Below are 26,795 nucleotides of genomic sequence, written 5' to 3'. Positions count from 1 at the left end.
GTCCAGCTGACACTCCATCAAACTTTGTATGACAAGACCAGCCACTTCACTTTTGCGCAGCCAGACAACTGTAGCCTAATTATGCATGCTGACAGGGCCGTAGTCACCATATACATTGAGGGGGACATGTGTCCCCAATGCCCAAAATGCCCCCAATATATAACTGAAACTGAGAAACAATGGCAAACTTCGTTTACTGGAAACAAAGTGGCAAATATTATCTCGGAGGACATCATTGCACTTGGTTGACTACTTTTCTATGATCTTAGATATAAATATTGCATGTTTCTTTCAGATAAAAGACATTTTTGACTTGTGAATGAGTCAATGGAATTTCTTGCAATAATGAAAAAATACTGGCAATCATGTCCGCCTGGCACAAACCACATGTTTTGGACAGCTGTGAAGTGACAGAATGTCCCACCATCATGGTTCTTATAATGCCAGATTCCAGAGAGTCTCCCCTCTTCATATATGGCAGAATATGTCAACTTCCAACTTGCTATGGTGAGATACATGTAAAAGTGTAAGAATTTAGTAACACAGATTTGTTTTTTCATTGATATAAAAATTAATATAAAATACAGGCACATAGAAGGACATGAAATGATGGCAAATCTGGTTAGCCCACATTGTCCTGAAAAAAACAAGATATAGCATTTGTATGTAGCCTTTATAATGACTGTGATATGAGCTTAAAAGTAAAGGCAGTAAAAATACCCCAAAAACCCCTAGGGCCCATAGGGTTAATATCATTTAATATTTCAAAAGAACGCTTTATTATTAGCGTTAGCTACTAGCCGTTAGCTCATCGATAACGTAACAGATAGATATATAAACGTAACGGACTACAAATGTGGCTATCGGCTAATTGATAATAGTTAAATGCCTAACGTAGACGTGCGTCACCGACTCGCCAGCCAGGTAAACGTTTATTCTAACAGTTTAATACCGTTTAATACTTCAAAACGGGAGCTTTGTCTTGTCAACAACGGCAGCACCACTCACCATGTCTGGGTGGAGATATTTTGCATTTAAGGCAGATGAAAGTGGAGTTATGTAAGATTATGTGTAAAAATAAATACACAGTAAACCTTGATATGATCCAAACTGAGTTTTGTGATCCCTTGCACCCTGTTGAATATTGACACAGAATATCTGATGTGATTTGGCATGAAATATAGCTTAACTTAACAGTTTCAGTGTTCAAAGGACAGCCATGTGACATGACATTTATTAAAGCTTGTAATGTCTGGGCATTATTACAGCAAAGATGACTGAGAGGAGGAGGAGAAAGACTCCTGATAAGGATGCTGTAGAGCACATTATTCGTGGAGAAGAAAAACCCTTCCTAGAAGGAAGATTTATTAACACATTTAAAGGTAAGTTTTTCATCCAGTATACCATTGTTTGTTTCTATTAGTGTAGTCACCTTACAGTTGTAGTTAAAGATACTCTGTTATGTATTTGTTAATGAAAGTGTTAAATAGCTCTATATTCTGACAGTGATCACAGTGAGCCCATTTACATGCACACTAATAAACTGATCATTATCTGATTTCTGGAGTTAACTGAATACTCAAGTCGTAAACAGCATAATGCAGTATGTTTTATCAGATAACAGGCATTATCAGATTATGAAAAATCAGACACTCTTTGATTTTTGCCCAATAATCCATTTATTCAGTGCATGTATACCGTTTAACCTCATCCTACCGACATATTTTATATACATGGACTACCGACTGGGGTCCCTGGGGACCCAAGAATAAACTACTTTAAGAAACAACTATCATAGCAAATTGTTAACTTGTTTCTTCTCAAAACTTTACTAGTGATGTAGTACATGTCATCTGAGGGGGAAAAAACAAAGATTATTATTATTATTTTAGGAAAGTTAGTTAATTTGCATTTGGTTTCTTTAAACCATTAATGTCCACAATGGAATTTTATAATTTCCTTTACAGCACATAAAGTACTAACTAAACTGAGTACAAGTCCATTGAAATTTTTCAAATTGGTCAAAGAATGAGGCTACAGTGCAAGTTTTTTAACACTGTGCAGAGCTTATAGACATATTATATTGTATTCCTGTGGGCTAAAATGAGTGACTAGTGACTAAATACAGTATGATACAGAAATGTCTGTATCTCAAAATCTACATTAGTTATATCAAATGCTTGGTACCAATGGATTCAGAACAACTACATTTTCAAAAACATTTGCTTTGATCCTGGCTAAATCTGATATTTAGCATGTTAAATGAATGTCAAACTTATTTTAGTGTTTTTTTTTCATCAAGTCAGCTTTGTCTACCAATTAAGGCATGGTAAATATGTGAAATCAAAATTTTGATTTTGTCATGTGTAGCCACATGTCTTGACAGTTTCCACAGCAAATTTTGTTTTCACCTTTAACAGAAAACATTCTGTAGGGCCTTTTCTTAACATACTAAATATAATTAAATATAGTCATAGTTGTTAACAGGTTAAAAAAAAAGACAGATTCTGTGTCTGAGTCTAAATTAGGACTCATGGCAACCATGAACTCAGTAAATAGTTCCATCTATTAGAAGTACATTGGCAGAATTACAGTACAGGCCAAAAGTTTGGACACACCTTCTCATTCAATGCGTTTTCTTTATTTTCATGACTATTTACATTGTAGATTCTCACTGAAGGCATCAAAACTATGAATGAACACATGTGGAGTTATGTACTTAACAAAAAAAGGTGAAATAACTGAAAACATGTTTTATATTCTAGTTTCTTCAAAATAGCCACCCTTTGCTCTGATTACTGCTTTGCACACTCTTGGCATTCTCTCGATGAGCTTCGAGAGGTAGTCACCTGAAATGGTTTTCCAACAGTCTTGAAGGAGTTCCCAGAGGTGTTTAGCACTTGTTGGCCCCTTTGCCTTCACTCTGCGGTCCAGCTCACCCCAAACCATCTCGATTGGGTTCAGGTCCGGTGACTGTGGAGGCCAGGTCATCTGCCGCAGCACTCCATCACTCTCCTTCTTGGTCAAATAGCCCTTACACAGCCTGGAGGTGTGTTTGGGGTCATTGTCCTGTTGAAAAATAAATGATCGTCCAACTAAACGCAAAACCGGATGGGATGGCATGTCGCTGCAGGATGCTGTGGTAGCCATGCTGGTTCAGTGTGCCTTCAATTTTGAATAAATCCCCAACAGTGTCACCAGCAAAACACCCCCACACCATCACACCTCCTCCTCCATGCTTCACACTGGGAACCAGGCATGTGGAATCCATCCGTTCACCTTTTCTGCGTCTCACAAAGACACGGCGGTTGGAACCAAAGATCTCAAATTTGGACTCATCAGACCAAGGCACAGATTTCCACTGGTCTAATGTCCATTCCTTGTGTTTCTTGGCCCAAACAAATCTCTTCTGCTTGTTGCCTCTCCTTAGCAGTGGTTTCCTAGCAGCTATTTGACCATGAGGGCCTGATTCGTGCAGTCTCCTCTTAACAGTTGTTCTAGAGATGGGTCTGCTGCTAGAACTCTGTGTGGCATTTATCTGGTCTCTGATCTGAGCTGCTGTTAACTTGTGATTTCTGAGGCTGGTGACTCGGATGAACTTATCCTCAGAAGCAGAGGTGACTCTTGGTCTTCCTTTCCTGGTCGGTCCTCATGTGTGCCAGTTTCGTTGTAGCGCTTGATGGTTTTGCGACTCCACTTGGGGACACATTTAAAGTTTTTGCAATTTTCCGGACTGACTGATGATGGCCACTCATTTTCTTTAGTTAGCTGATTGGTTCTTGCCATAATGAGTTTTAACAGTTGTCCAATAGGGCTGTCGGCTGTGTATTAACCTGACTTCTGCACAACACAACTGATGGTCCCAACCCCATTGATAAAGCAAGAAATTCCACTAATTAACCTGATAAGGCACACCTGTGAAGTGGAAACCATTTCAGGTGACTACCTCTTGAAGCTCATGGAGAGAATGCCAAGAGTGTGCAAAGCAGTAATCAGAGCAAAGGTGGCTATTTTGAAGAAACTAGAATATAAAACATGTTTTCAGTTATTTCACCTTTTTTTGTTAAGTACATAACTCCACATGTGTTCATTCATAGTTTTGATGCCTTCAGTGAGAATCTACAATGTAAATAGTCATGAAAATAAAGAAAATGCATTGAATGAGAAGGTGTGTCCAAACTTTTGGCCTGTACTGTACGTGCTTTTGACTGGGGTCCCCTGGGACCCCAATACACAAGTATTTTTAAAAATCACTAATCAAAACAGAAACAGTAAACAATCATGACATCATTAGGAACAAGTTGACTGACAAAGTGAGATATGACAAAAGTATACCTCTGGGGAGGGTTAATCTGGTTTCTCTTGTTTTATAAATCTGTGCATAAGCAAAATGCAAAAGCGTATGTAGATAAAAGCGAGAAGAACGCGAGCAGAAGCAATTAGTTGAAATTTTTCTATGCGATATGCAGTGTCATCGTATCATTAAAGAATAGACAACTAAGTGTTTTGCTAGTTAAGATAGTTTTAGTGATTAAAAATAGATCAACAATATATTTGCAAGGATAAAGTACCAGGCAGGCGTCGTTTGATGGTTACCATGCGTAGAGAGCCTAGCGGAGCTGTCATGAACAGCACAGTGAGTCCCCACACTGATACTGTAAGTTATACGCGGAAGGTAGCATCTACGTTCATGCAACTATGCCCGGCACAAGCAGAATGTTTCTCCCCATCCCCTTGCCTCTTTTTTGCACATGCTCTGAAATGAACAACACACACAGACCATCATCTGCTTGTGGAAAGAAATCCACTATTGACTAAATCATGTAAACGTTTTTTCTGTTAACACCATACAGAAGTACATGCAAACGTGTTGAATCAGATTATTAACATTACTAGAATATTCACAGATATCAGATTATTGTGTGCATGTAAATGGGCTCACTGATAGTGTTTGGTCTGTGACACAGATCCCTCAGTCACACTGCTTTGCAGTAAACAGAGTTTTAGATTCTCCTTCTCCCCTACTGCGTCTATCTAATCAGGTGAGAAAAAGAGTAGTGCTGCACGATTTGATAAAAATGTGCGATTGCGATTATGGTGGACAATATCGCGATTGCGATTACAATATAATTACAATAAAATGTAATGAATAAATGGTATCATGAGTCTTTTTGCTTGATTCAGTGTTTCCTTCCCTACATTATATTAGGGGGGCACTGACCTGACCTGACATACAGTACAGGCCAAAAGTTTGGACACACCTTCTCATTCAATGCGTTTTCTTTATTTTCATGACTATTTACATTGTAGATTCTCACTGAAGGCATCAAAACTATGAATGAACACATGTGGAGTTATGTACTTAACAAAAAAAGGTGAAATAACTGAAAACATGTTTTATATTCTAGTTTCTTCAAAGTAGCCACCCTTTGCTCTGATTACTGCTTTGCACACTCTTGGCATTCTCTCCATGAGCTTCAAGAGGTAGTCACCTGAAATGGTTTCCACTTCACAGGTGTGCCTTATCAGGGTTAATTAGTGGAATTTCTTGCTTTATCAATGGGGTTGGGACCATCAGTTGTGTTGTGCAGAAGTCAGGTTAATACACAGCCACGTCTTGTCTCGAGTGGCGACTTTAACTTTTACACTTACACAGCATGTCTGTTCAACGTCGCCATACCTGAATCCAAAGTTTCGCCATGTAACAGACATTTTTTTTGCCACCAACTCAGGCTGTTCATGGTCGAGCTCATGCTCTTTTTCAGCGTCTGTGTTGGTCACTGCTGCACGCCGGCTGCACGCGCCAGGATAGCTTGTGGGCGTGATGTCAATAAACTCCACACACTACAGGAGAGGCAGTCACGTTCACAGGCACACACGTTAACATTTATTTAGCCTACATTAAATTGCAAATCGCAGCCTTTTATGCGGTTATGTAATCGCACAGCCTGACATCGCGATTGCGATTAGATCAATCGTGCAGCACTATAAGAGAGCGGGCAAAATTATAGAAAGTTATCCCAAACCATCAAACCACTTACAGCTGCTTTAACTAATCCTTTAAATCATCTTCAAGTTAAAAAGTGTCATGTTACTATTAATTAACACATTAACATGCAAGTGTAGAGTTTATTATAGATAGGATTCAATGTTGATTGTGCAAATAAAAAATGTTCACCAGATGTACTGCTTGTAATATACAGTATCTCACATAAGTGAGTACACTCTCTCATTTTTGAAAATGTTTCATTATATCTTGTCATGGGACAACACTATAGAAATGACACTGTGATATAACTTAAAGTAGTCAGTGTACAGCTTGTATAGTAGTATAGATTTACCTTCCTCTGAAAATTATGTAAAACACAGCCATCAACATCTAAACAGCTGGCAACATAAGTGAGTACACCACAGTGAACATGTCCAAATTGTGCCTAAAGTGTCAATATTTTGTGTGCCAACCATTATTATCTAGCACTGCCTTAACCCTTTTGGGCATGGGACAGCTGTCTTGGTGCTCTTCACCAAGGTGCCACACATGCTGAAAGAGCACCAAGACAGCTGTCCCTTGCCTACAGTCAAGTATAGTGGTGGCAGCATCATGGTTTGGGGCTGCATGAGTGCTGCCGGCTCTGGGAGCTCGGTTCATTTAGGGAAACATGAATTCCAAGCAGAGCATGATCGTCCCTCTTCAGAAACTGAGCTGCAATGCAGTTTTCCAACATGATAATGACCCAAAACACACCTAGTAGATGACAACTGCCTTGCTGAGGAAGCTGAAGGTGAAGGTGATGGACTGGTGATGGACAAGTATGTATCCAGCCCTAAACTCACCTGTGCACCTGTGGGCCATCCTCAAGCTGAAGGTGGGGTAGCGCAAAGTGTCTTCACATCCATCTGCTCCATGATGTCATCATGGAGGAGTGGGAGAGGATTCCTGAAGCAACCTGTGAGCTCTGGTGAACTCCATGCCCAAAAGGGTTAAGGCAGTGCTAGATAATAATGGTTGGCACACAAAATATTGACACTTTAGGCACAATTTGGACATGTTCACTGTGGGGTGTACTCACTTACGTTGCCAGCTGTTTAGATGTTGATGGCTGTGTTCTGAGTAATTTTCAGAGGAAGGTAAATCTATGCTACTATACAAGCTGTACGCTGACTACTTTAAGTTATATCAAAGTGTCATTTCTATAGTGTTGTTCCATGAAAAGATATAATGAAACATTTGCAAAAATGGGAGGGGTGTACTCACTTATGTGAGATACTGTATGTGGGCACCCCATCCAGATAAAACCCACATTTATTTAATAATGTAAACCAATTTGCTACCTACATGCCATATACCCATACATTGTCTTCCTTTACCTCTTAAAATAAGATTTGCTTTCATTGTATGGCTTATATGAACTGATTGTAATTGTAAGTCTTTTTCATTTTTTCATTTTATTCTGGATTGTTGTCATTAACATTTTGTTTTATTATTTATATTATTGATGGCTAAATGAAGCCTAATGAAGCATGTTCTTTATTTTCTGAGCCCACTAGTTGGCACTCATTGCTTAAAGAAAGAGGCTCAAAGAATGGCAATTCAGTGTGCTTTCAACCTTTTGATGAAAAAAAAGCGCCATCTAGTGGGCTCAGAAAATGCTTCACGAGGCTTCATTTGGCCATCACTAATTTTTATTAACAGCACTTACTAACTCTGTTTTTTTTTAAGGCGCTTATAAATTGTTGTTGTCGGTCTTCCTCTCTGTCTTAATGTCTCTTTGAAAAGAAGCCATAAATGAGGTTGGTGGTCTTAGAAGTAGCAGCTTATGTTAATGTTTTCTTTCTTTCTTTTCTTCAGGGAGGTGTGTTTACACAGGAATACATCGAACCAAAAAGTTTTGTGGTGGAGTACAGGGGAGTTTTGTCCCTGAGTGTAGGAGCAGATGACAAAAGCAAATATATATTCGATTTCATGTGGAATGGGAAGCGCTACTGGTAAGTTTGCTGCTTGTTCATTTACTCATATGTATTTTTTTTTTTTCAAAGTGTTACTCCTCTTATTTGAAGTTGTAGTTTTATTTGTGGGTACATTTAAAAACAAATGCTGGACCAAAGTGCTTTACAGAGAGATTGAAATTGTAGGACTATTTGATTGATGGGTTGGCATCTGGTTGTCAGTGTTTCCCTAAAAAAAAAAAAAAAAAAATTGGCACTGGACAGCGTGACCAGTTGGTTTTCAATTTACCGGACAAATGTTTGAAATTACGGTCAAATATTATCTGAATTTATTGAGCCTAAAAATAATTGATATGCAATTGATAGGCATGTCAGTATATAATCTTTTTTATTGAAAAGTCAGTAATTTCAAATAAAATGAGTCCTGTCAATTAACTCAGTGCGTAACTTGAATAAATAAATAAATATTGCAGAAGCCTGCACTCTTCTAACATGAACATAAAGAAACTGAAGGCCTATACATACAGATAAAACAATTTGCAAACAAATAAACACATCTAGACTGGCTCATACCATTTAAATACACAGCATGCTGCCAATTTGAAATCAAATCATGTCCGTTAAGCTATATGCGATTGAAATATAATGGAATAAAAACTCTTTGAAAACAAACAGGAAAATCCCTTAATCTATTTCTGGCTCATGACAATTTACTTTTTACGCATTTTTGCAGCAGTTTAGTCTGCAGCTGCTGATTTAAAAGAAAATGTGCGAGTGTCTATTCACAACTTGCAATATGCATTTAATGCAATCTTTGCAACAACTTATATAATCTTTGATTATATAGAGAGATTATTTCGTTGTAACTGAATTTTATATCCATACAGAGGAGGCATACTTTATATCTGAATCCTGCACGGGTCCAATTTTCAAGATCCGCCCGCCCGATTCGGGACGTACAAAACCGCACCGAACCGCAAACCGCGCATCAGGCCAATTAGTACTGCAACCCGGTCCAACCCGTTGAAACACGACCCGCAGCCCAACCCGTAACCCGGATTTAAAGTAATCATTTTGGGTCATATTGACTGAATATTGAACAGCATATCGCCACAGTTAAGGTGCCAGTAAGTAAACAACGACCTGAATGAAGCAGCTCTCACAATAAAAACATGACTTCAGCTCCATCATCAACCCTCTGTGTTCTTCTCCCATACGAGTGTAAAAGCACTTGTTTGTTACGTTTAACGCTTTTAAACTTTTAATCTATGTAAAGGAACTTTACATGTGTAATAATAGACTTACTTTCTGTCCAGAGCAACGTTCAGCAGTTACGAGCCGTCACGTGTTTTTAGAATCCATCAAGGAGAGAAGTAATGTAAAGTGATAGTTGTACGTTTTATCCACTTACTTCTCAAATACCTAAATAATTATTTACTGTTTTGGAAGCGGCGCTTGTTAGACGGTGGCAGCCATGTGTCGTCCAATCACAAATTGTGTTATTAGATGGTGAAACGCGTGTAAACAGCTGAACCAATGACCGCTATAAATAGCGAAGCGATCCTCAGAGAGTAAATAATGACCGAGATATCTGTAGTTTACGAACTAACTAACAAGATTAGTTTTTAGCTCAATTATTATTTTTATATTAATTTTGATGTGTTTATCTAAAACCCCCGAACCGACCAGCATCTTATTTCTGCCACCCAGATCCGAACCCGGGAAAACATTTTTTAAAAAAAACATGCGCAAATCAGCGGGTACCTGACCCAGTGCAGGACTCTGCTTTATATATAGTTAAAGTTATAAGGCATCTTTGAGTATCATTTAAGTATGTCGAGGCGGAGCCGAAAAATAGTGTTCCATTTCTAAAATAAAAAATGTGAACACAAATCTGTGTTAAATGTTTGTCAGGTACAAATGCTCTTGTAATGGGGTCCTGTGGGCAGAAGGTCCTAGGATCACCCCCCGACCACCCTCACCCACCCACACCCCCGCGCCAAAGCAAAAAAAAAACTAGGGGAAACACTGACAAATGAGAGGGTGTTAAATCATATGATGAAGTAACCAACTGTTTTGGAAGAGAAAATGACAAGACTGCAGCTGTGTAACAAAAAAAGGGCTTTTGTTGCACAATATGCTAGTGAGAAAAGTGTAATAGTATACGTATGTGTTTTTAAAAAAGTTTGTGTTTTACATGAAAGCCAAGGCTGGGCTGAAGGTCTTTTTTCTCTCATGACAATTTAAGAATTTAACCCCAAGCAAAGTTTAAAGTTTTTTTTCTGGTCTATTTGTCTCACAGCATAGATGCTTCAAAAGAGGATGGAACACTGGGACGACTAGTGAATGATGATCACATACAGCCCAACTGTAAAGTCAAAAGAATAATGGTCCAAGGAAAGCCACACTTGTGTCTTTTTGCTGTCAAGGAAATCTTTCCAGGCGAGGAGATCACATATAACTATGGCGATTCCTCTTGGCCATGGCGCTCAATGGTGAGATAAGGGTCTCATGTTCTGTTAATGACAGTGTTAACTATAATTTATTTTATACAACAGTTATTTTTGAGTAATTTGATTGGTCAAGAGTGGGGCTGGCGGTACCTTTTGAGGTGAATATGAACATAATTATCGCCTGTCTTTCTTTCTTAAAGACCACTAAGTGATAGTGCTGCCAGTCAAGTGATTAAACAGTACATTTCCTCTTTACAATTTCAGGCACCCGGTGAAGAACAATCTCACCCGAAGTTGAGAGGAAGTGAGCCAGGCTCAGAAAAGGCAAGTTGTAGTTTGTGCCATCATAGTTAGTTTGCTTTATGTGTCACCTTCAATACAGTAGAATTGGTTTTGGTCTTTAGAATTTTATAGTACAAGTTCATTATTCGGTCTTCCTTCTTCCCTGCTGACTATTAACTGACATTTCTGCCATACTCATGGCCAGTGTTGTAACACAGTGTTTGCAGAATGAAAATGAATTATTTTAGCTTAAAATAAACTCACATTTGTGCCTGTCATTGACTCAGTCACAGGAGGTGTGCAGCGGTCGTGATTTGATGACAGAGGTCAGGGCAGCTCCGTCAACATTAAAGGATGACATTGTAAGTTGACAGTATTCTTGTAATATCATGATTTTACTTCTAGACATAATACTGTTTTGTTTGATCTTATGACTGTGCTCAGAAGTCTTCACACTTTTGAATGTTGTACACTACATGTACCTGCCACAGCACAGGACTGTCAGGACAAAGTGTCCTGAAAGGACAGTAGGAATTGGGTGTGTGTGTGTGTGTGGTTATGTCAGAATGTACTTAAGAGGACATTTTCCTAATCAGGCATTCATGTATTGGGTTTGTGGTGGGGGTGTGTATCAGGCCTTCATGCATTTCTTTATATAATGGGTGTCAAAAGTTGGTGATGTATGTTCAGGGTTTCCATGGTCATATTAAACCTGAAAAAGTTGAAGAACATCAAATGATATTCTAGACCAGGAAAGTCCTGAAGGTATTGAGGTCTTATGTCAGGGTTCCCACGGTCATGGAAAACCTGGAAAAGTCCTGGAATTTTGTTGTCTGCAGTGTAATTAATTAGGCTATCTTACTGTAATCATTGGCACACGAGCTCCCTATTTCCTGAAACTTCCTCCAGGACCTCTTAAATCTTCTCCAGGTCATGGAAATTATATTATGGGTCCTTGAAAAGTCATGGAAAGTTTTGAAATTGTGTCTGTGAAAATGTGTGGAACCCTGTTATTTGAAAGTAATGGAATTTTTGTTGTGTATAATGACATTGTTACAGTAATCTTTCATCTTTTGAGGTGAATATGAACATAATTATCGCCTGTCTTTCTTTCTTAAAGACCACTAAGTGATAGTGCTGCCAGTCAAGTGATTAAACAGTACATTTCCTCTTTACAATTTCAGGCACCCGGTGAAGAACAATCTCACCCGGTTGAGAGGAAGTGAGCCAGGCTCAGAAAAGGCAAGTTGTAGTTTGTGCCATCATAGTTAGTTTGCTTTATGTGTCACCTTCAATACAGTAGAATTGGTTTTGGTCTTTAGAATTTTATAGTACAAGCTCATTATTCCGGTCTTCCTTCTTCCCTGCTGACTATTAACTGACATTTCTGCCATACTCATGGCCAGTGTTGTAACACAGTGTTTGCAGAATGAAAATGAATTATTTTAGCTTAAAATAAACTCACATTTGTGCCTGTCATTGACTCAGTCACAGGAGGTGTGCAGCGGTCGTGATTTGATGACAGAGGTCAGGGCAGCTCCGTCAACATTAAAGGATGACATTGTAAGTTGACAGTATTCTTGTAATATCATGATTTTACTTCTAGACATAATACTGTTTTGTTTGATCTTATGACTGTGCTCAGAAGTCTTCACACTTTTGAATGTTGTACACTACATGTACCTGCCACAGCACAGGACTGTCAGGACAAAGTGTCCTGTAAGGACAGTAGGAATTGGGTGTGTGTGTGTGGTTATGTCAGAATGTACTTAAGAGGACATTTTCCTAATCAGGCGTTCATGTATTGGGTTTGTGGTGGGTGTGTATTAGGCCTTCATGCATTTCTTTATATAATGGGTGTCAGAAGTTGGTGATGTATGTTCAGGGTTTCCATGGTCATATTAAACCTGAAAAAGCTGAAGAATATCAAATGATATTCTAGACCAGGAAAGTCCTGAAGGTATTGAGGTCTTATACCAGGGTTCCCACGGTCATGGAAAACCTGGAAAAGTCCTGGAATTTTGTTGTCTGCAGTGTAATTAATTAGGCTATCTTACTGTAATCATTGGCACACGAGCTCCTATTTCCTGAAACTTCCTCCAGGACCTCTAAAATCTTCTCCAGGTCATGGAAATTATATTATGGGTCCTTGAAAAGTCATGGAAAGGTTTTGAAATTGTGTCTGTGAAAATGTGTGGGAACCCTGTTATTTGAAAGTAATGGAATTTTTGTTGTGTATAATGACATTGTTACAGTAATCTTTCATCTTTTGAGGTGAATATGAACATAATTATCGCCTGTCTTTCTTTCTTAAAGACCACTAAGTGATAGTGCTGCCAGTCAAGTGATTAAACAGTACATTTCCTCTTTACAATTTCAGGCACCCGGTGAAGAACAATCTCACCCGGTTGAGAGAAAGTGAGCCAGGCTCAGAAAAGGCAAGTTGTAGTTTGTGCCATCATAGTTAGTTTGCTTTATGTGTCACCTTCAATACAGTAGAATTGGTTTTGGTCTTTAGAATTTTATAGTACAAGTTCATTATTCCGGTCTTCCTTCTTCCCTGCTGACTATTAACTGACATTTCTGCCATACTCATGGCCAGTGTTGTAACACAGTGTTTGCAGAATGAAAATGAATTATTTTAGCTTAAAATAAACTCACATTTGTGCCTGTCATTGACTCAGTCACAGAAGGTGTGCAGCGGTCGTGATTTGATGACAGAGGTCAGGGCAGCTCCGTCAACATTAAAGGATGATATTGTAAGTTGACAGTATTCTTGTAATATCATGATTTTACTTCTAGACATAATACTGTTTTGTTTGATCTTATGACTGTGCTCAGAAGTCTTCACACTTTTGAATGTTGTACACTACATGTACCTGCCACAGCACAGGACTGTCAGGACAAAGTGTCCTGAAAGGACAGTAGGAATTGGGTGTGTGTGTGTGGTTATGTCAGAATGTACTTAAGAGGACATTTTCCTAATCAGGCATTCATGTATTGGGTTTGTGGTGGGGTGTGTATCAGGCCTTCATGCATTTCTTTATATAATGGGTGTCAAAAGTTGGTGATGTATGTTCAGGGTTTCCATGGTCATATTAAACCTGAAAAGTTGAAGAACATCAAATGATATTCTAGACCAGGAAAGTCCTGAAGGTATTGAGGTCTTATGTCAGGTTCCCACGGTCATGGAAAACCTGGAAAAGTCCTGGAATTTTGTTGTCTGCAGTGTAATTAATTAGGCTATCTTACTGTAATCATTGGCACACGAGCTCCCTATTTCCTGAAACTTCCTCCAGGACCTCTTAAATCTTCTCCAGGTCATGGAAATTATATTATGGGTCCTTGAAAAGTCATGGAAAGTTTTGAAATTGTGTCTGTGAAAATGTGGAACCCTGTTATTTGAAAGTAATGGAATTTTTGTTGTGTATAATGACATTGTTACAGTAATCTTTCATCTTTTGAGGTGAATATGAACATAATTATCGCCTGTCTTTCTTTCTTAAAGACCACTAAGTGATAGTGCTGCCAGTCAAGTGATTAAACAGTACATTTCCTCTTTACAATTTCAGGCACCCGGTGAAGAACAATCTCACCCGAAGTTGAGAGGAAGTGAGCCAGGCTCAGAAAAGGCAAGTTGTAGTTTGTGCCATCATAGTTAGTTTGCTTTATGTGTCACCTTCAATACAGTAGAATTGGTTTTGGTCTTTAGAATTTTATAGTACAAGCTCATTATTCCGGTCTTTCTTCTTCCCTGCTGACTATTAACTGACATTTCTGCCATACTCATGGCCAGTGTTGTAACACAGTGTTTGCAGAATGAAAATGAATTATTTTAGCTTAAAATAAACTCACATTTGTGCCTGTCATTGACTCAGTCACAGGAGGTGTGCAGCGGTGATTTGATGACAGAGGTCAGGGCAGCTCCGTCAACATTAAAGGATGACATTGTAAGTTGACAGTATTCTTGTAATATCATGATTTTACTTCTAGACATAATACTGTTTTGTTTGATCTTATGACTGTGCTCAGAAGTCTTCACACTTTTGAATGTTGTACACTACATGTACCTGCCACAGCACAGGACTGTCAGGACAAAGTGTCCTGTAAGGACAGTAGGAATTGGGTGTGTGTGTGTGGTTATGTCAGAATGTACTTAAGAGGACATTTTCCTAATCAGGCGTTCATGTATTGGGTTTGTGGTGGGGGTGTGTATTAGGCCTTCATGCATTTCTTTATATAATGGGTGTCAGAAGTTGGTGATGTATGTTCAGGGTTTCCATGGTCATATTAAACCTGAAAAAGCTGAAGAATATCAAATGATATTCTAGACCAGGAAAGTCCTGAAGGTATTGAGGTCTTATACCAGGGTTCCCACGGTCATGGAAAACCTGGAAAAGTCCTGGAATTTTGTTGTCTGCAGTGTAATTAATTAGGCTATCTTACTGTAATCATTGGCACACGAGCTCCCTATTTCCTGAAACTTCCTCCAGGACCTCTAAAATCTTCTCCAGGTCATGGAAATTATATTATGGGTCCTTGAAAAGTCATGGAAAGGTTTTGAAATTGTGTCTGTGAAAATGTGTGGGAACCCTGTTATTTGAAAGTAATGGAATTTTTGTTGTGTATAATGACATTGTTACAGTAATCTTTCATCTTTTGAGGTGAATATGAACATAATTATCGCCTGTCTTTCTTTCTTAAAGACCACTAAGTGATAGTGCTGCCAGTCAAGTGATTAAACAGTACATTTCCTCTTTACAATTTCAGGCACCCGGTGAAGAACAATCTCACCCGAAGTTGAGAGAAAGTGAGCCAGGCTCAGAAAAGGCAAGTTGTAGTTTGTGCCATCATAGTTAGTTTGCTTTATGTGTCACCTTCAATACAGTAGAATTGGTTTTGGTCTTTAGAATTTTATAGTACAAGTTCATTATTCCGGTCTTCCTTCTTCCTGCTGACTATTAACTGACATTTCTGCCATACTCATGGCAGTGTTGTAACACAGTGTTTGCAGAATGAAAATGAATTATTTTAGCTTAAAATAAACTCACATTTGTGCCTGTCATTGACTCAGTCACAGGAGGTGTGCAGCGGTCGTGATTTGATGACAGAGGTCAGGGCAGCTCCGTCAACATTAAAGGATGACATTGTAAGTTGACAGTATTCTTGTAATATCATGATTTTACTTCTAGACATAATACTGTTTTGTTTGATCTTATGACTGTGCTCAGAAGTCTTCACACTTTTGAATGTTGTACACTACATGTACCTGCCACAGCACAGGACTGTCAGGACAAAGTGTCCTGAAAGGACAGTAGGAATTGGGTGTGTGTGTGGTTATGTCAGAATGTACTTAAGAGGACATTTTCCTAATCAGGCATTCATGTATTGGGTTTGTGGTGGGGGTGTGTATCAGGCCTTCATGCATTTCTTTATATAATGGGTGTCAGAAGTTGGTGATGTATGTTCAGGGTTTCCATGGTCATATTAAACCTGAAAAGCTGAAGAATATCAAATGATATTCTAGACCAGGAAAGTCCTGAAGGTATTGAGGTCTTATACCAGGGTTCCCACGGTCATGGAAAACCTGGAAAAGTCCTGGAATTTTGTTGTCTGCAGTGTAATTAATTAGGCTATCTTACTGTAATCATTGGCACACGAGCTCCTATTTCCTGAAACTTCCTCCAGGACCTCTTAAATCTTCTCCAGGTCATGGAAATTATATTATGGGTCCTTGAAAAGTCATGGAAAGGTTTTGAAATTGTGTCTGTGAAAATGTGGGAACCCTGTTATTTGAAAGTAATGGAATTTTTGTTGTGTATAATGACATTGTTACAGTAATCTTTCATCTTTTGAGGTGAATATGAACATAATTATCGCCTGTCTTTCTTTCTTAAAGACCACTAAGTGATAGTGCTGCCAGTCAAGTGATTAAACAGTACATTTCCTCTTTACAATTTCAGGCACCCGGTGAAGAACAATCTCACCCGGTTGAGAGAAAGTGAGCCAGGCTCAGAAAAGGCAAGTTGTAGTTTGTGCCATCATAGTTAGTTTGCTTTATGTGTCACCTTCAATACAGTAGAATTGGTTTTGGTCTTTAGAATTTTATAGTACAAGTTCATTATTCCGGTCTTCTTCTTCCCTGCTGACTATTAACTGACATTTCTGCCATACTCATGGCCAGTGTTGTAACACAGTGTTTGCAGAATGAAAATGAATTATTTTAGCTTAAAATAAACTCACATTTGTGCCTGTCATTGACTCAGTCACAGGAGGTGTGCAGCGGTCGTGATTTGATGACAGAGGTCAGGGCAGCTCCGTCAACATTAAAGGATGATATTGTAAGTTGACAGTATTCTTGTAATATCATGATTTTACTTCTAGACATAATACTGTTTTGTTTGATCTTATGACTGTGCTCAGAAGTCTTCACACTTTTGAATGTTGTACACTACATGTACCTGCCACAGCACAGGACTGTCAGGACAAAGTGTCCTGAAAGGACAGTAGGAATTGGGTGTGTGTGGTTATGTCAGAATGTACTTATGAGGACATTTTCCTAATCATGCATTCATGTATTGGGTTTGTTGTTGGGGTGTGTATCAGGCCTTCATGCATTTCTTTATATAATGGGTGTCAAAAGTTGGTGATGTATGTTCAGGGTTTCCATGGTCATATTAAACCTGAAAAAGTTGAAGAACATCAAATGATATTCTAGACCAGGAAAGTCCTGAAGGTATTGAGGTCTTATGTCAGGGTTCCCACGGTCATGGAAAACCTGGAAAAGTCCTGGAATTTTGTTGTCTGCAGTGTAATTAATTAGGCTATCTTACTGTAATCATTGGCACACGAGATACCTATTTCCTGAAACTTCCTCCAGGACCTCTTAAATCTTCTCCAGGTCATGGAAATTATATTATGGGTCCTTGAAAAGTCATGGAAAGTTTTGAAATTGTGTCTGTGAAAATGTGTGGGAACCCTGTTATTTGAAAGTAATGGAATTTTTGTTGTGTATAATGACATTGTTACAGTAATCTTTCATCTTTTGAGGTGAATATGAACATAATTATCGCCTGTCTTTCTTTCTTAAAGACCACTAAGTGATAGTGCTGCCAGTCAAGTGATTAAACAGTACATTTCCTCTTTACAATTTCAGGCACCCGGTGAAGAACAATCTCACCCGAAGTTGAGAGGAAGTGAGCCAGGCTCAGAAAAGGCAAGTTGTAGTTTGTGCCATCATAGTTAGTTTGCTTTATGTGTCACCTTCAATACAGTAGAATTGGTTTTGGTCTTTAGAATTTTATAGTACAAGCTCATTATTCCGGTCTTCCTTCTTCCCTGCTGACTATTAACTGACATTTCTGCCATACTCATGGCCAGTGTTGTAACACAGTGTTTGCAGAATGAAAATGAATTATTTTAGCTTAAAATAAACTCACATTTGTGCCTGTCATTGACTCAGTCACAGGAGGTGTGCAGCGGTCGTGATTTGATGACAGAGGTCAGGGCAGCTCCGTCAACATTAAAGGATGACATTGTAAGTTGACAGTATTCTTGTAATATCATGATTTTACTTCTAGACATAATACTGTTTTGTTTGATCTTATGACTGTGCTCAGAAGTCTTCACACTTTTGAATGTTGTACACTACATGTACCTGCCACAGCACAGGACTGTCAGGACAAAGTGTCCTGTAAGGACAGTAGGAATTGGGTGTGTGTGTGTGGTTATGTCAGAATGTACTTAAGAGGACATTTTCCTAATCAGGCGTTCATGTATTGGGTTTGTGGTGGGGGTGTGTATTAGGCCTTCATGCATTTCTTTATATAATGGGTGTCAGAAGTTGGTGATGTACAGTACAGGCCAAAAGTTTGGACACACCTTCTCATTCAATGCGTTTTCTTTATTTTCATGACTATTTACATTGTAGATTCTCACTGAAGGCATCAAAACTATGAATGAACACATGTGGAGTTATGTACTTAACAAAAAAAGGTGAAATAACTGAAAACATGTTTTATATTCTACTTTCTTCAAAATAGCCACCCTTTGCTCTGATTACTGCTTTGCACACTCTTGGCATTCTCTCCATGAGCTTCAAGAGGTAGTCACCTGAAATGGTTTCCACTTCACAGGTGTGCCTTATCAGGGTTAATTAGTGGAATTTCTTGCTTTATCAATGGGGTTGGGACCATCAGTTGTGTTGTGCAGAAGTCAGGTTAATACACAGCCGACAGCCCTATTGGACAACTGTTAAAATTCATATTATGGCAAGAACCAATCAGCTAACTAAAGAAAAACGAGTGGCCATCATTACTTTAAGAAATGAAGGTCAGTCAGTCTGGAAAATTGCAAAAACTTTAAATGTGTCCCTAAGTGGAGTCGCAAAAACCATCAAGCGCTACAACGAAACTGGCACACATGAGGACCGACCCAGGAAAGGAAGACCAAGAGTCACCTCTGCTTCTGAGGATAAGTTCATCCGAGTCACCAGCCTCAGAAATGGCAAGTTAACAGCAGCTCAGATCAGAGACCAGATGAATGCCACACAGAGTTCTAGCAGCAGACCCATCTCTAGAACAACTGTTAAGAGGAGACTGCGCTAATCAGGCCTTCATGGTCAAATAGCTGCTAGGAAACCACTGCTAAGGAGAGGCAACAAGCAGAAGAGATTTGTTTGGGCCAAGAAACACAAGGAATGGACATTAGACCAGTGGAAATCTGTGCTTTGGTCTGATGAGTCCAAATTTGAGATCTTTGGTTCCAACCGCCGTGTCTTTGTGAGACGCAGAAAAGGTGAACGGATGGATTCCACATGCCTGGTTCCCAGTGTGAAGCATGGAGGAGGAGGTGTGATGGTGTGGGGGTGTTTTGCTGGTGACACTGTTGGGGATTTATTCAAAATTGAAGGCACACTGAACCAGCATGGCCACCACAGCATCCTGCAGCGACATGCCATCCCATCCGGTTTGCGTTTAGTTGACGATCATTTATTTTCAACAGGACACGACCCCAAACACACCTCCAGGCTGTGTAAGGGCTATTTGACCAAGAAGAAGAGTGATGGAGTGCTGCGGCAGATGACCTGGCCTCCACAGTCACTGGACCTGAACCCAATCGAGATGGTTTGGGGTGAGCTGGACCGCAGAGTGAAGGCAAAGGGGCCAACAAGTGCTAAACACCTCTGGGAACTCCTTCAAGACTGTTGGAAAACCATTTCAGGTGACTACCTCTTGAAGCTCATGGAGAGAATGCCAAGAGTGTGCAAAGCAGTAATCAGAGCAAAGGGTGGCTATTTTGAAGAAACTAGAATATAAAACATGTTTTCAGTTATTTCACCTTTTTTGTTAAGTACATAACTCCACATGTGTTCATTCATAGTTTTGATGCCTTCAGTGAGAATCTACAATGTAAATAGTCATGAAAATAAAGAAAACGCATTGAATGAGAAGGTGTGTCCAAACTTTTGGCCCGTACTGTATGTTCAGGGTTTCCATGGTCATATTAAACCTGAAAAAGTTGAAGAATATCAAATGATATTCTACAGTCCCTGACAAAAGTCTTGTCGCTTATCCAAGTTGTAGGAACAACAAATAATAACTTGACTTGTAGTTGATCAATTGGAATCAGAAATAGCTTATATGAAAGGCAAAGGCCTCTAGATTATGCTTATTATACCAAAATAAAGTTGTGTGCCATTCACTGAGTTCTATCATTTAATTAGGACAGAAAGGTCAGATCTTGCTTGGACAAAAGTCTTGTCGCATACAAAAATAATGTACTGTAGAAATGATACTTTCTGTTGAATACACAAACATGCTCCAATAACATCAGAACATAAAGTCATGGTGCCTTGGGAAAAAGAATTAATATCGTGTATGACTCCCATGAGCTTGGAGGACTGCATCCATACGTCTCGGCAATGGCTCAAATAACTTATTGATGAAGTCATCTGGAATGGCAAAGAAAGCAGTCTTGCAGGACTCCCAGAGTTCATCAAGATTCTTTGGTTTCATCTTCCAAGCCTCCTCCTTCATCTTACCCCAGACATGCTCAATAATGTTCATGTCTGGTGATTGGGCTGGCCAATCCTGGAGCACCTTGACCTTCTTCACTTTCAGGAACTTTGATGTGGAGGCTGAAGTATGAGAAGGAGCACCATCCTGCTGAAGAATTTGCCCTCTCTTGTGGTTTGGAATGCAATGGGCAGCGAGAACCTCTTGATACTTCAGGCTGTTGATGTTGCCATCCACTCTGCAGATCTCTTGCACACCCCCATACTGGATGTACACATAAACCATGATTTTTCCTCCACCAAACTTGACTGCTTTCTGGGTGAATCTTGGGTCCATGCAGGTTCCAACAGGTCTTCTGCAGTATTTGTGGCAATTGGGATGCAGTTCAATGGATGATTCATCAGAAAAATCAACCTTCTGCCACTTTTCCACTGTCCATCCTTTCTGCAAGCTGTGGGCCTTGGCAAATGCAACACGATTCTTTTGTTGTCTTCTGTTTAATGCTGGTTTGTGAGCAGTAATTCGGGAGACCATTGCGTGAGAGAATTCGACAAACTGTTCTGGTAGATACAGGGGTTTCTGGTGACCAGTTCTGATGTAGCTCTGCTGCAGTTGAAAAAGGGCTGGCCCTGTACTGCGAAGCAACAAACGGTCCTCTCTAACAGTTGTGTTACAGGGTCTGCCTGACCTGGGCTTGTCATGAACGTCACCAGTTTCTTCAAATCTTTTTTTTATCCTCTCCACTTGACGTTTGGATACACTGAAGATGTCTGCCACCTCAGCAGCAGACTTGGTCTTCAGGCTCTTGATGATCAGCACTTTGGTCTGTGGTTGAATCTTTGGCATGTTGTCAGCGGTCAGGTTGCACTTCACATGAAGGTCTGGTGTGCTGGGGTTCTTTTAGACACACCAGGGAATGTGTTAATTACAGTATTTGTCACAGGTGGAGCTCTAATCTGTGATTGGTTGAATCGTTTAAAGACACGACAAGACTTTTGTCCAAGCAAAATCTGACCTTTCTGTCCTAATTAAATGATAAAACTCAATGAATGACACTCAACTTTATTTTGGTATAATAAGCATAATCTAAAGGTCTTTGCCTTTCATATAAGCTATTTCTGAACCCAATTGATCAACTACAAGTCAGGTTATTATTTGTTGCTCCTACAACTAGGATAAGCGACAAGACTTTTGTCAGGGACTGTAGACCAGGAAAGTCCTGAAAGTATTGAGGTCTTATGTCAGGGTTCCCACGGTCATGGAAAACCTGGAAAAGTCATGGAATTTTGTTGTTGAGAGAAAGTGAGCCAGGCTCAGAAAAGGCAAGTTGTAGTTTGTGCCATCATAGTTAGTTTGCTTTATGTGTCACCTTCAATACAGTAGAATTGGTTTTGGTCTTTAGAATTTTATAGTACAAGTTCATTATTCCGGTCTTCCTTCTTCCCTGCTGACTATTAACTGACATTTCTGCCATACTCATGGCCAGTGTTGTAACACAGTGTTTGCAGAATGAAAATGAATTATTTTAGCTTAAAATAAACTCACATTTGTGCCTGTCATTGACTCAGTCACAGGAGGTGTGCAGCGTCGTGATTTGATGACAGAGGTCAGGGCAGCTCCGTCAACATTAAAGGATGACATTGTAAGTTGACAGTATTCTTGTAATATCATGATTTTACTTCTAGACATAATACTGTTTTGTTTGATCTTATGACTGTGCTCAGAAGTCTTCACACTTTTGAATGTTGTACACTACATGTACCTGCCACAGCACAGGACTGTCAGGACAAAGTGTCCTGTAAGGACAGTAGGAATTGGGTGTGTGTGTGTGTGGTTATGTCAGAATGTACTTAAGAGGACATTTTCCTAATCAGGCGTTCATGGTTTGTAGTGGGGGTGTGTATTAGGCCTTCATGCATTTCTTTATATAATGGGTGTCAGAAGTTGGTACTGCTCAGAAGTCTTCAGAAGTGTTTTTACCCTATGTTAAGGGTTTCCAACACTGATCATTACTGATATATACCTTATTGGTTCCTCAGTGCCACCATAGTGTTACCTGCTCACTTGTCAGCTGTTTGGACCATTGTGAAGATTGCACAGGACCTGTCTCCAGTCTAAAATGGCTTGGTCTCACATGCAAATGTTCGTATTCATGTCACTCAAACAGTTTTTGTTGTTGTTGTCTTTAGTGTAGCGCTGCACGATATGAGGAGAATCTGCAATGTACTGTAACACTGTTCAGTATTGCGATGACAATAAGGTTGTATATAAGCTCTACAGTTCCTATGTCGTTCTCTTTTAATAGGTATACTGCTAGACCCCAAAAATCGAATAGTCCATGCCCACTGAATAATGAAATAAATGATTTCAAAAGTGTTTTATTAAACTCCAACTCCATTTGACATGAATTCTCCTGTAAATCAGCATCATATCAGTTTGACCTGTCGCCTCAGCTACACAGGCTAAATAAACAGTGCTTGACTATAAGGTTCATATTTTATACAAGACAACAGCTTTCATTAAAGATCAGTCAGATACAGTCAGGGCTTCACATCTGATGTTATTTTAAGAATCCTCACATCCCACTGACCACAAGTCTTTGTGTTGCTAAATACTTCAATAATTAAACCGTCCAATATTAATATACAGTAGACTCTGTATAGTTTATGATGAATATATTCAGTCTCTGAAAACTAAACTTCACCATCAGTCACACAACATGTTTCTGTTCACAGAATAAACCTTCAGATCAGACAAATACAATCTTAATCTCTAAAATTCATCAAAAATTAAAAGTTTATCTAAAACGTCATCTTGTTGAGTTGACATCTGAACCAGTCAGCTGTTAGATCAGGTGAGAGCCAGGCGGTGTAGTCGGTGGAGAGCAACTGCAGCGCCTGGCTCTAAAAACTGCGGCCGCCGAGGACTTTTGTAATACATCAGAGCAAGTCGGGATGAAGTTGGACACAAAACTAACCGGCATGCATTGTGCGCCGATCGCCGGTGATCGAATCTGCACAGGCCTGGCTCATCTCGAATGAACCTAGTGTTTGGGTGCACACCTAGCTAAAAGCAAAGGTACTGTGGTGTCTGAACACCATGACAAAACACCAATCATACAAATCAAATGAGGAGTTGGATTTATTCATTTATTTCATTTGTGTTGATTGTGTCGTTGGTCTTAAATTTCATTTCAAGTGGCATTAAAAAAGTCTTAAAAAGTCTTAAATTTAACTTGCCTTAAGCTCTAGGAACCCTGTAAAGTATCTTAGCCCTTAAGAGAGCTCCTAAAGTGAAACAGTGTTAGGAGGAGGAGGCTTCAGAGTTTCACAGAGGAGAAAATGGCAGAAATACAAAGAGGAAGGAGAAATATCCTCCAAATGTCCTCAGCATTATCGACTTGCGACAGTGCACGTCCATAAAACGTCTCTCCTGAATCCAAAATAATTCCAAGTAGCAAAAGTACTGTGCTTGTTCACAACAACTTCTTCATATTTTCCTTGCTCCTCTCTCCTTCCTACTTGTTCACCTCCAGCAAATGACACATGACCTGACAGGGTAGCTGAGGCTTCATCTAATTAGCCAAACGGTGTCTAGGGCTTCCCAAATGCTCACATGCTGAGTGTAAATGCATGGCACGAGTATTAACACTGATTTTTCATTCATCGCAGTTCAGGCGGTCTTTACGATGCGTTTATCTTGCATGTTCATATCGCGATGACGATGAAAATGCGATTTATCGTGCAGCCCTACTTTAGTGCAGTTTTTATGTTAAATTAAAACAAAAGCATTAGCACAACTTGCTAACTTTTCATTTCAATGTGCTTTTAGTGTGTTCAAGATCCTGGCACAAATCCTGCTTTTTCAAGAAGAATCAGTCGCTGGTATGTTCATTTTCCTTGGTTCCATTTTAAATTTGATTTTAAAGTGTTCTTGGTGTCGGATTGTGACTTACACAGTAGTAGATTTTTGGGGTTAATATAAGCTCTTTTTTCTGCATAGGATGTTATACCCGATGAGATTGTTTCTGACTCTGCAAGTAGTGATGGCTGTTCCTCTGGTGATCTTTACATAGCTGACACTGCACCAAGGTCTGATGGATCCAACTCTGATGAAGATGTTGTAACTGACACTGAACTATTTAGTGATAGTGAGGATCTAAACCTACCACATCGCAAGAGTGGACCAGTTGACTCACTTTCTTCCCAGGAAAGGACAAAGACAGTCCTGCAACCTATATCCTGCATGGAACAGGAGGACAAGGATGCTTCCAACTCTGGCAGAGTTGGCATTGATGATGACTTCATACCTGATAGTGAACCCTGTTCTGATGTTGATGATCCTACTACAAGTAATACCCAGACTCTTCCAAGAAGTACAACAGAGTCTTTTTCTACTGAGACTGCAGCAGCACCACAAGTCTCTTCTTGCACATCAAAAAATTACTGCTATGTTTGCAAAACACCTCAGTCTAAAATATCTCGTCACCTTAAAAAGCATGAGAAAGTAGAGCCTGATATTGCTGAAGCATTCTCATTCCTAAGAACTCAAAAGAGAGAAAGAGGTTACTTGAGAAGTTGCGGAACAAAGGTAATTATGAACATAATCAAGAAGTAATGCGTAAACATGATGGACAATTGAAACTGAAAAGAAGACCAGGACCATCAAAATCTCGTGAATGCCAAAACGCATGTGCACTGTGCATATTGTAAAGGCCTGTTTATCCGTAAAGAGCTGTGGCGCCACTCGCATAGATGCCCGTCAAAGATGGTCTCAGAAACTGAAGCTATTTCTAAGACCAAAGCCTTAGTTCTGGCAGATATTGCAGAGTCAACATACAGCCAAGCAGTGTCCTGGAGTGTGGAAGATCCTTGGAAAGATGAGGGACGATGAGGTAGCATCTGTAGTCCGTAATGACTTCCTCATATTGCAACTGGGCCAGTCTCTCTACAACAAGCATGGGAATGATCCAACAAAATTTGAGTACATCAGAACAAAGGCTCGAAATGGGCAGACTGTTGTTAACCTTAAGGAAAAATATTCTATATTTAGCTTCAAGATGCTGTAAAACCAAACAATTTTACAAAATCGTTGGAGCTGTCAGAGAAGTTGCTGGATATGATGAAGAGAAGCACTCCTATTGTACACCCAGTCTTGCCCTGAAATTGGGACACTCGCTGAAGAAGATTGGTGACATTATTCTCTGCAGGGCCATCTCAGCAGAGAATGAAAATTTGATTAAAGCAGCGGAACGATTTACACAACTCTGCACAAAAGAATGGGCAGGACAAGTCTCCCACACTGCACTGGCTACTTTGAGCAAGTCAAAGTACAATAAACCATCCACCATACCATTCACAGAGGATGTGCAGCTTTTGCACAAGCACCTGGAGGAAAAATCGGCTGCCGCCATTGCAGACCTGAAAGAGCATGAGTCTCCACAGGCGTATGCAGAAGTTGCTAGGGTGACACTTGCTCAGATCATCCTCTTTAACAGGCGTCGTGCAGGAGAAGTCTCAAAAATGTCACTTGAGTCATTCAAGAAAAGAGACCAGACTGAGCTCCATAGTGATGTAGCTGCTAGCCTGTCACCGTTTGAACAAAAGTTAGCCCAGCACTTCAGCAGGGTAGAAATTATCGGCAAAAGAGATAGGAAAGTTGCTGTTTTGTTAAACCCTGAGGCTGTCAGTGCAACAACACTTCTTGTAGAGAAAAGAGATGCATGTAATGTGCATAAGGATAATCCCTTCCTATTTGGACGACCACAGTGCCCCTCCATGAGCTACTACAGGGGACAGGACTGCATAAGAAAGTTTGCAAGTATGTGGTGCAAAGAATCCTGATAATCTGAGGTCTACATATCTTCGCAAGCACATTGCAACAGTGTCCCAAATACTCAACCTCAAGAACAATGAGCTGGACCAACTGGCCAACTTTTTGGGCCACGATATACGAGTCCACAGAGACTTTTATCGTCTGCCGGAGGCAACTATAGAAATGGCAAAAATCACAAAGCTTCTACTTGCAATGGAGAAAGGAACTCTTGCAAAATTCCAGGGAAAGTCTCTTGACGAGATTGAGCTTGAAGGTATGTGGT

The 26,795-nt window shown here is 39.7% G+C and overlaps 1 protein-coding gene across 5 annotated transcripts; it reads left to right on the top strand.

Annotated features, from left to right (window-relative positions):
• Window positions 1-7,856: 7,856 nt before the first annotated feature.
• On the top strand, window positions 7,857-25,408 carry LOC125879377 (uncharacterized). Of its 5 annotated transcripts, XM_049561220.1 has the most exons (12): window positions 7,857-7,986; window positions 10,250-10,442; window positions 10,665-10,724; window positions 10,970-11,044; window positions 14,255-14,314; window positions 15,757-15,831; window positions 16,949-17,023; window positions 17,839-17,898; window positions 18,145-18,219; window positions 22,738-22,840; window positions 24,530-24,582; window positions 24,701-25,408. In XM_049561220.1, the coding sequence occupies exons 1-12, from the start codon at window positions 7,964-7,966 to the stop codon at window positions 25,313-25,315; spliced, it is 1,467 nt and encodes a 488-aa protein (XP_049417177.1). In that variant the 5' UTR covers window positions 7,857-7,963; the 3' UTR covers window positions 25,316-25,408. The 5 variants fall into 5 exon arrangements, with proteins under 5 accessions (XP_049417177.1, XP_049417178.1, XP_049417179.1 ...); XM_049561221.1 differs by lacking the exons at window positions 10,665-10,724; window positions 10,970-11,044; XM_049561222.1 differs by lacking the exons at window positions 10,665-10,724; window positions 10,970-11,044; window positions 14,255-14,314; window positions 15,757-15,831 and adding an exon at window positions 15,453-15,512.
• The last annotated feature ends 1,387 nt before the right edge of the window (window positions 25,409-26,795 follow it).

This window comes from Epinephelus fuscoguttatus, linkage group LG19 (assembly GCF_011397635.1).
Source record: "Epinephelus fuscoguttatus linkage group LG19, E.fuscoguttatus.final_Chr_v1".
Classification (NCBI taxonomy): Eukaryota; Metazoa; Chordata; class Actinopteri; order Perciformes; family Serranidae; genus Epinephelus; species Epinephelus fuscoguttatus.
The sequence above is the reverse complement of the archived record's forward strand: the minus strand, read 5'-3'. Positions and strand labels throughout refer to the sequence as shown.

Excerpts from the sequence above, each read along its gene's own strand:
- LOC125879377 (XM_049561220.1), top strand. The coding sequence starts at position 7,964 with ATGTGGAATGGGAAGCGCTACTG. Across the intron at positions 11,045-14,254 it reads CAACATTAAAGGATGACATT|GCACCCGGTGAAGAACAATC; the intron begins GTAAGTTGACAG and ends TTACAATTTCAG. Across the intron at positions 24,583-24,700 it reads TCAAGAAGAATCAGTCGCTG|GATGTTATACCCGATGAGAT; the intron begins GTATGTTCATTT and ends TTTTCTGCATAG.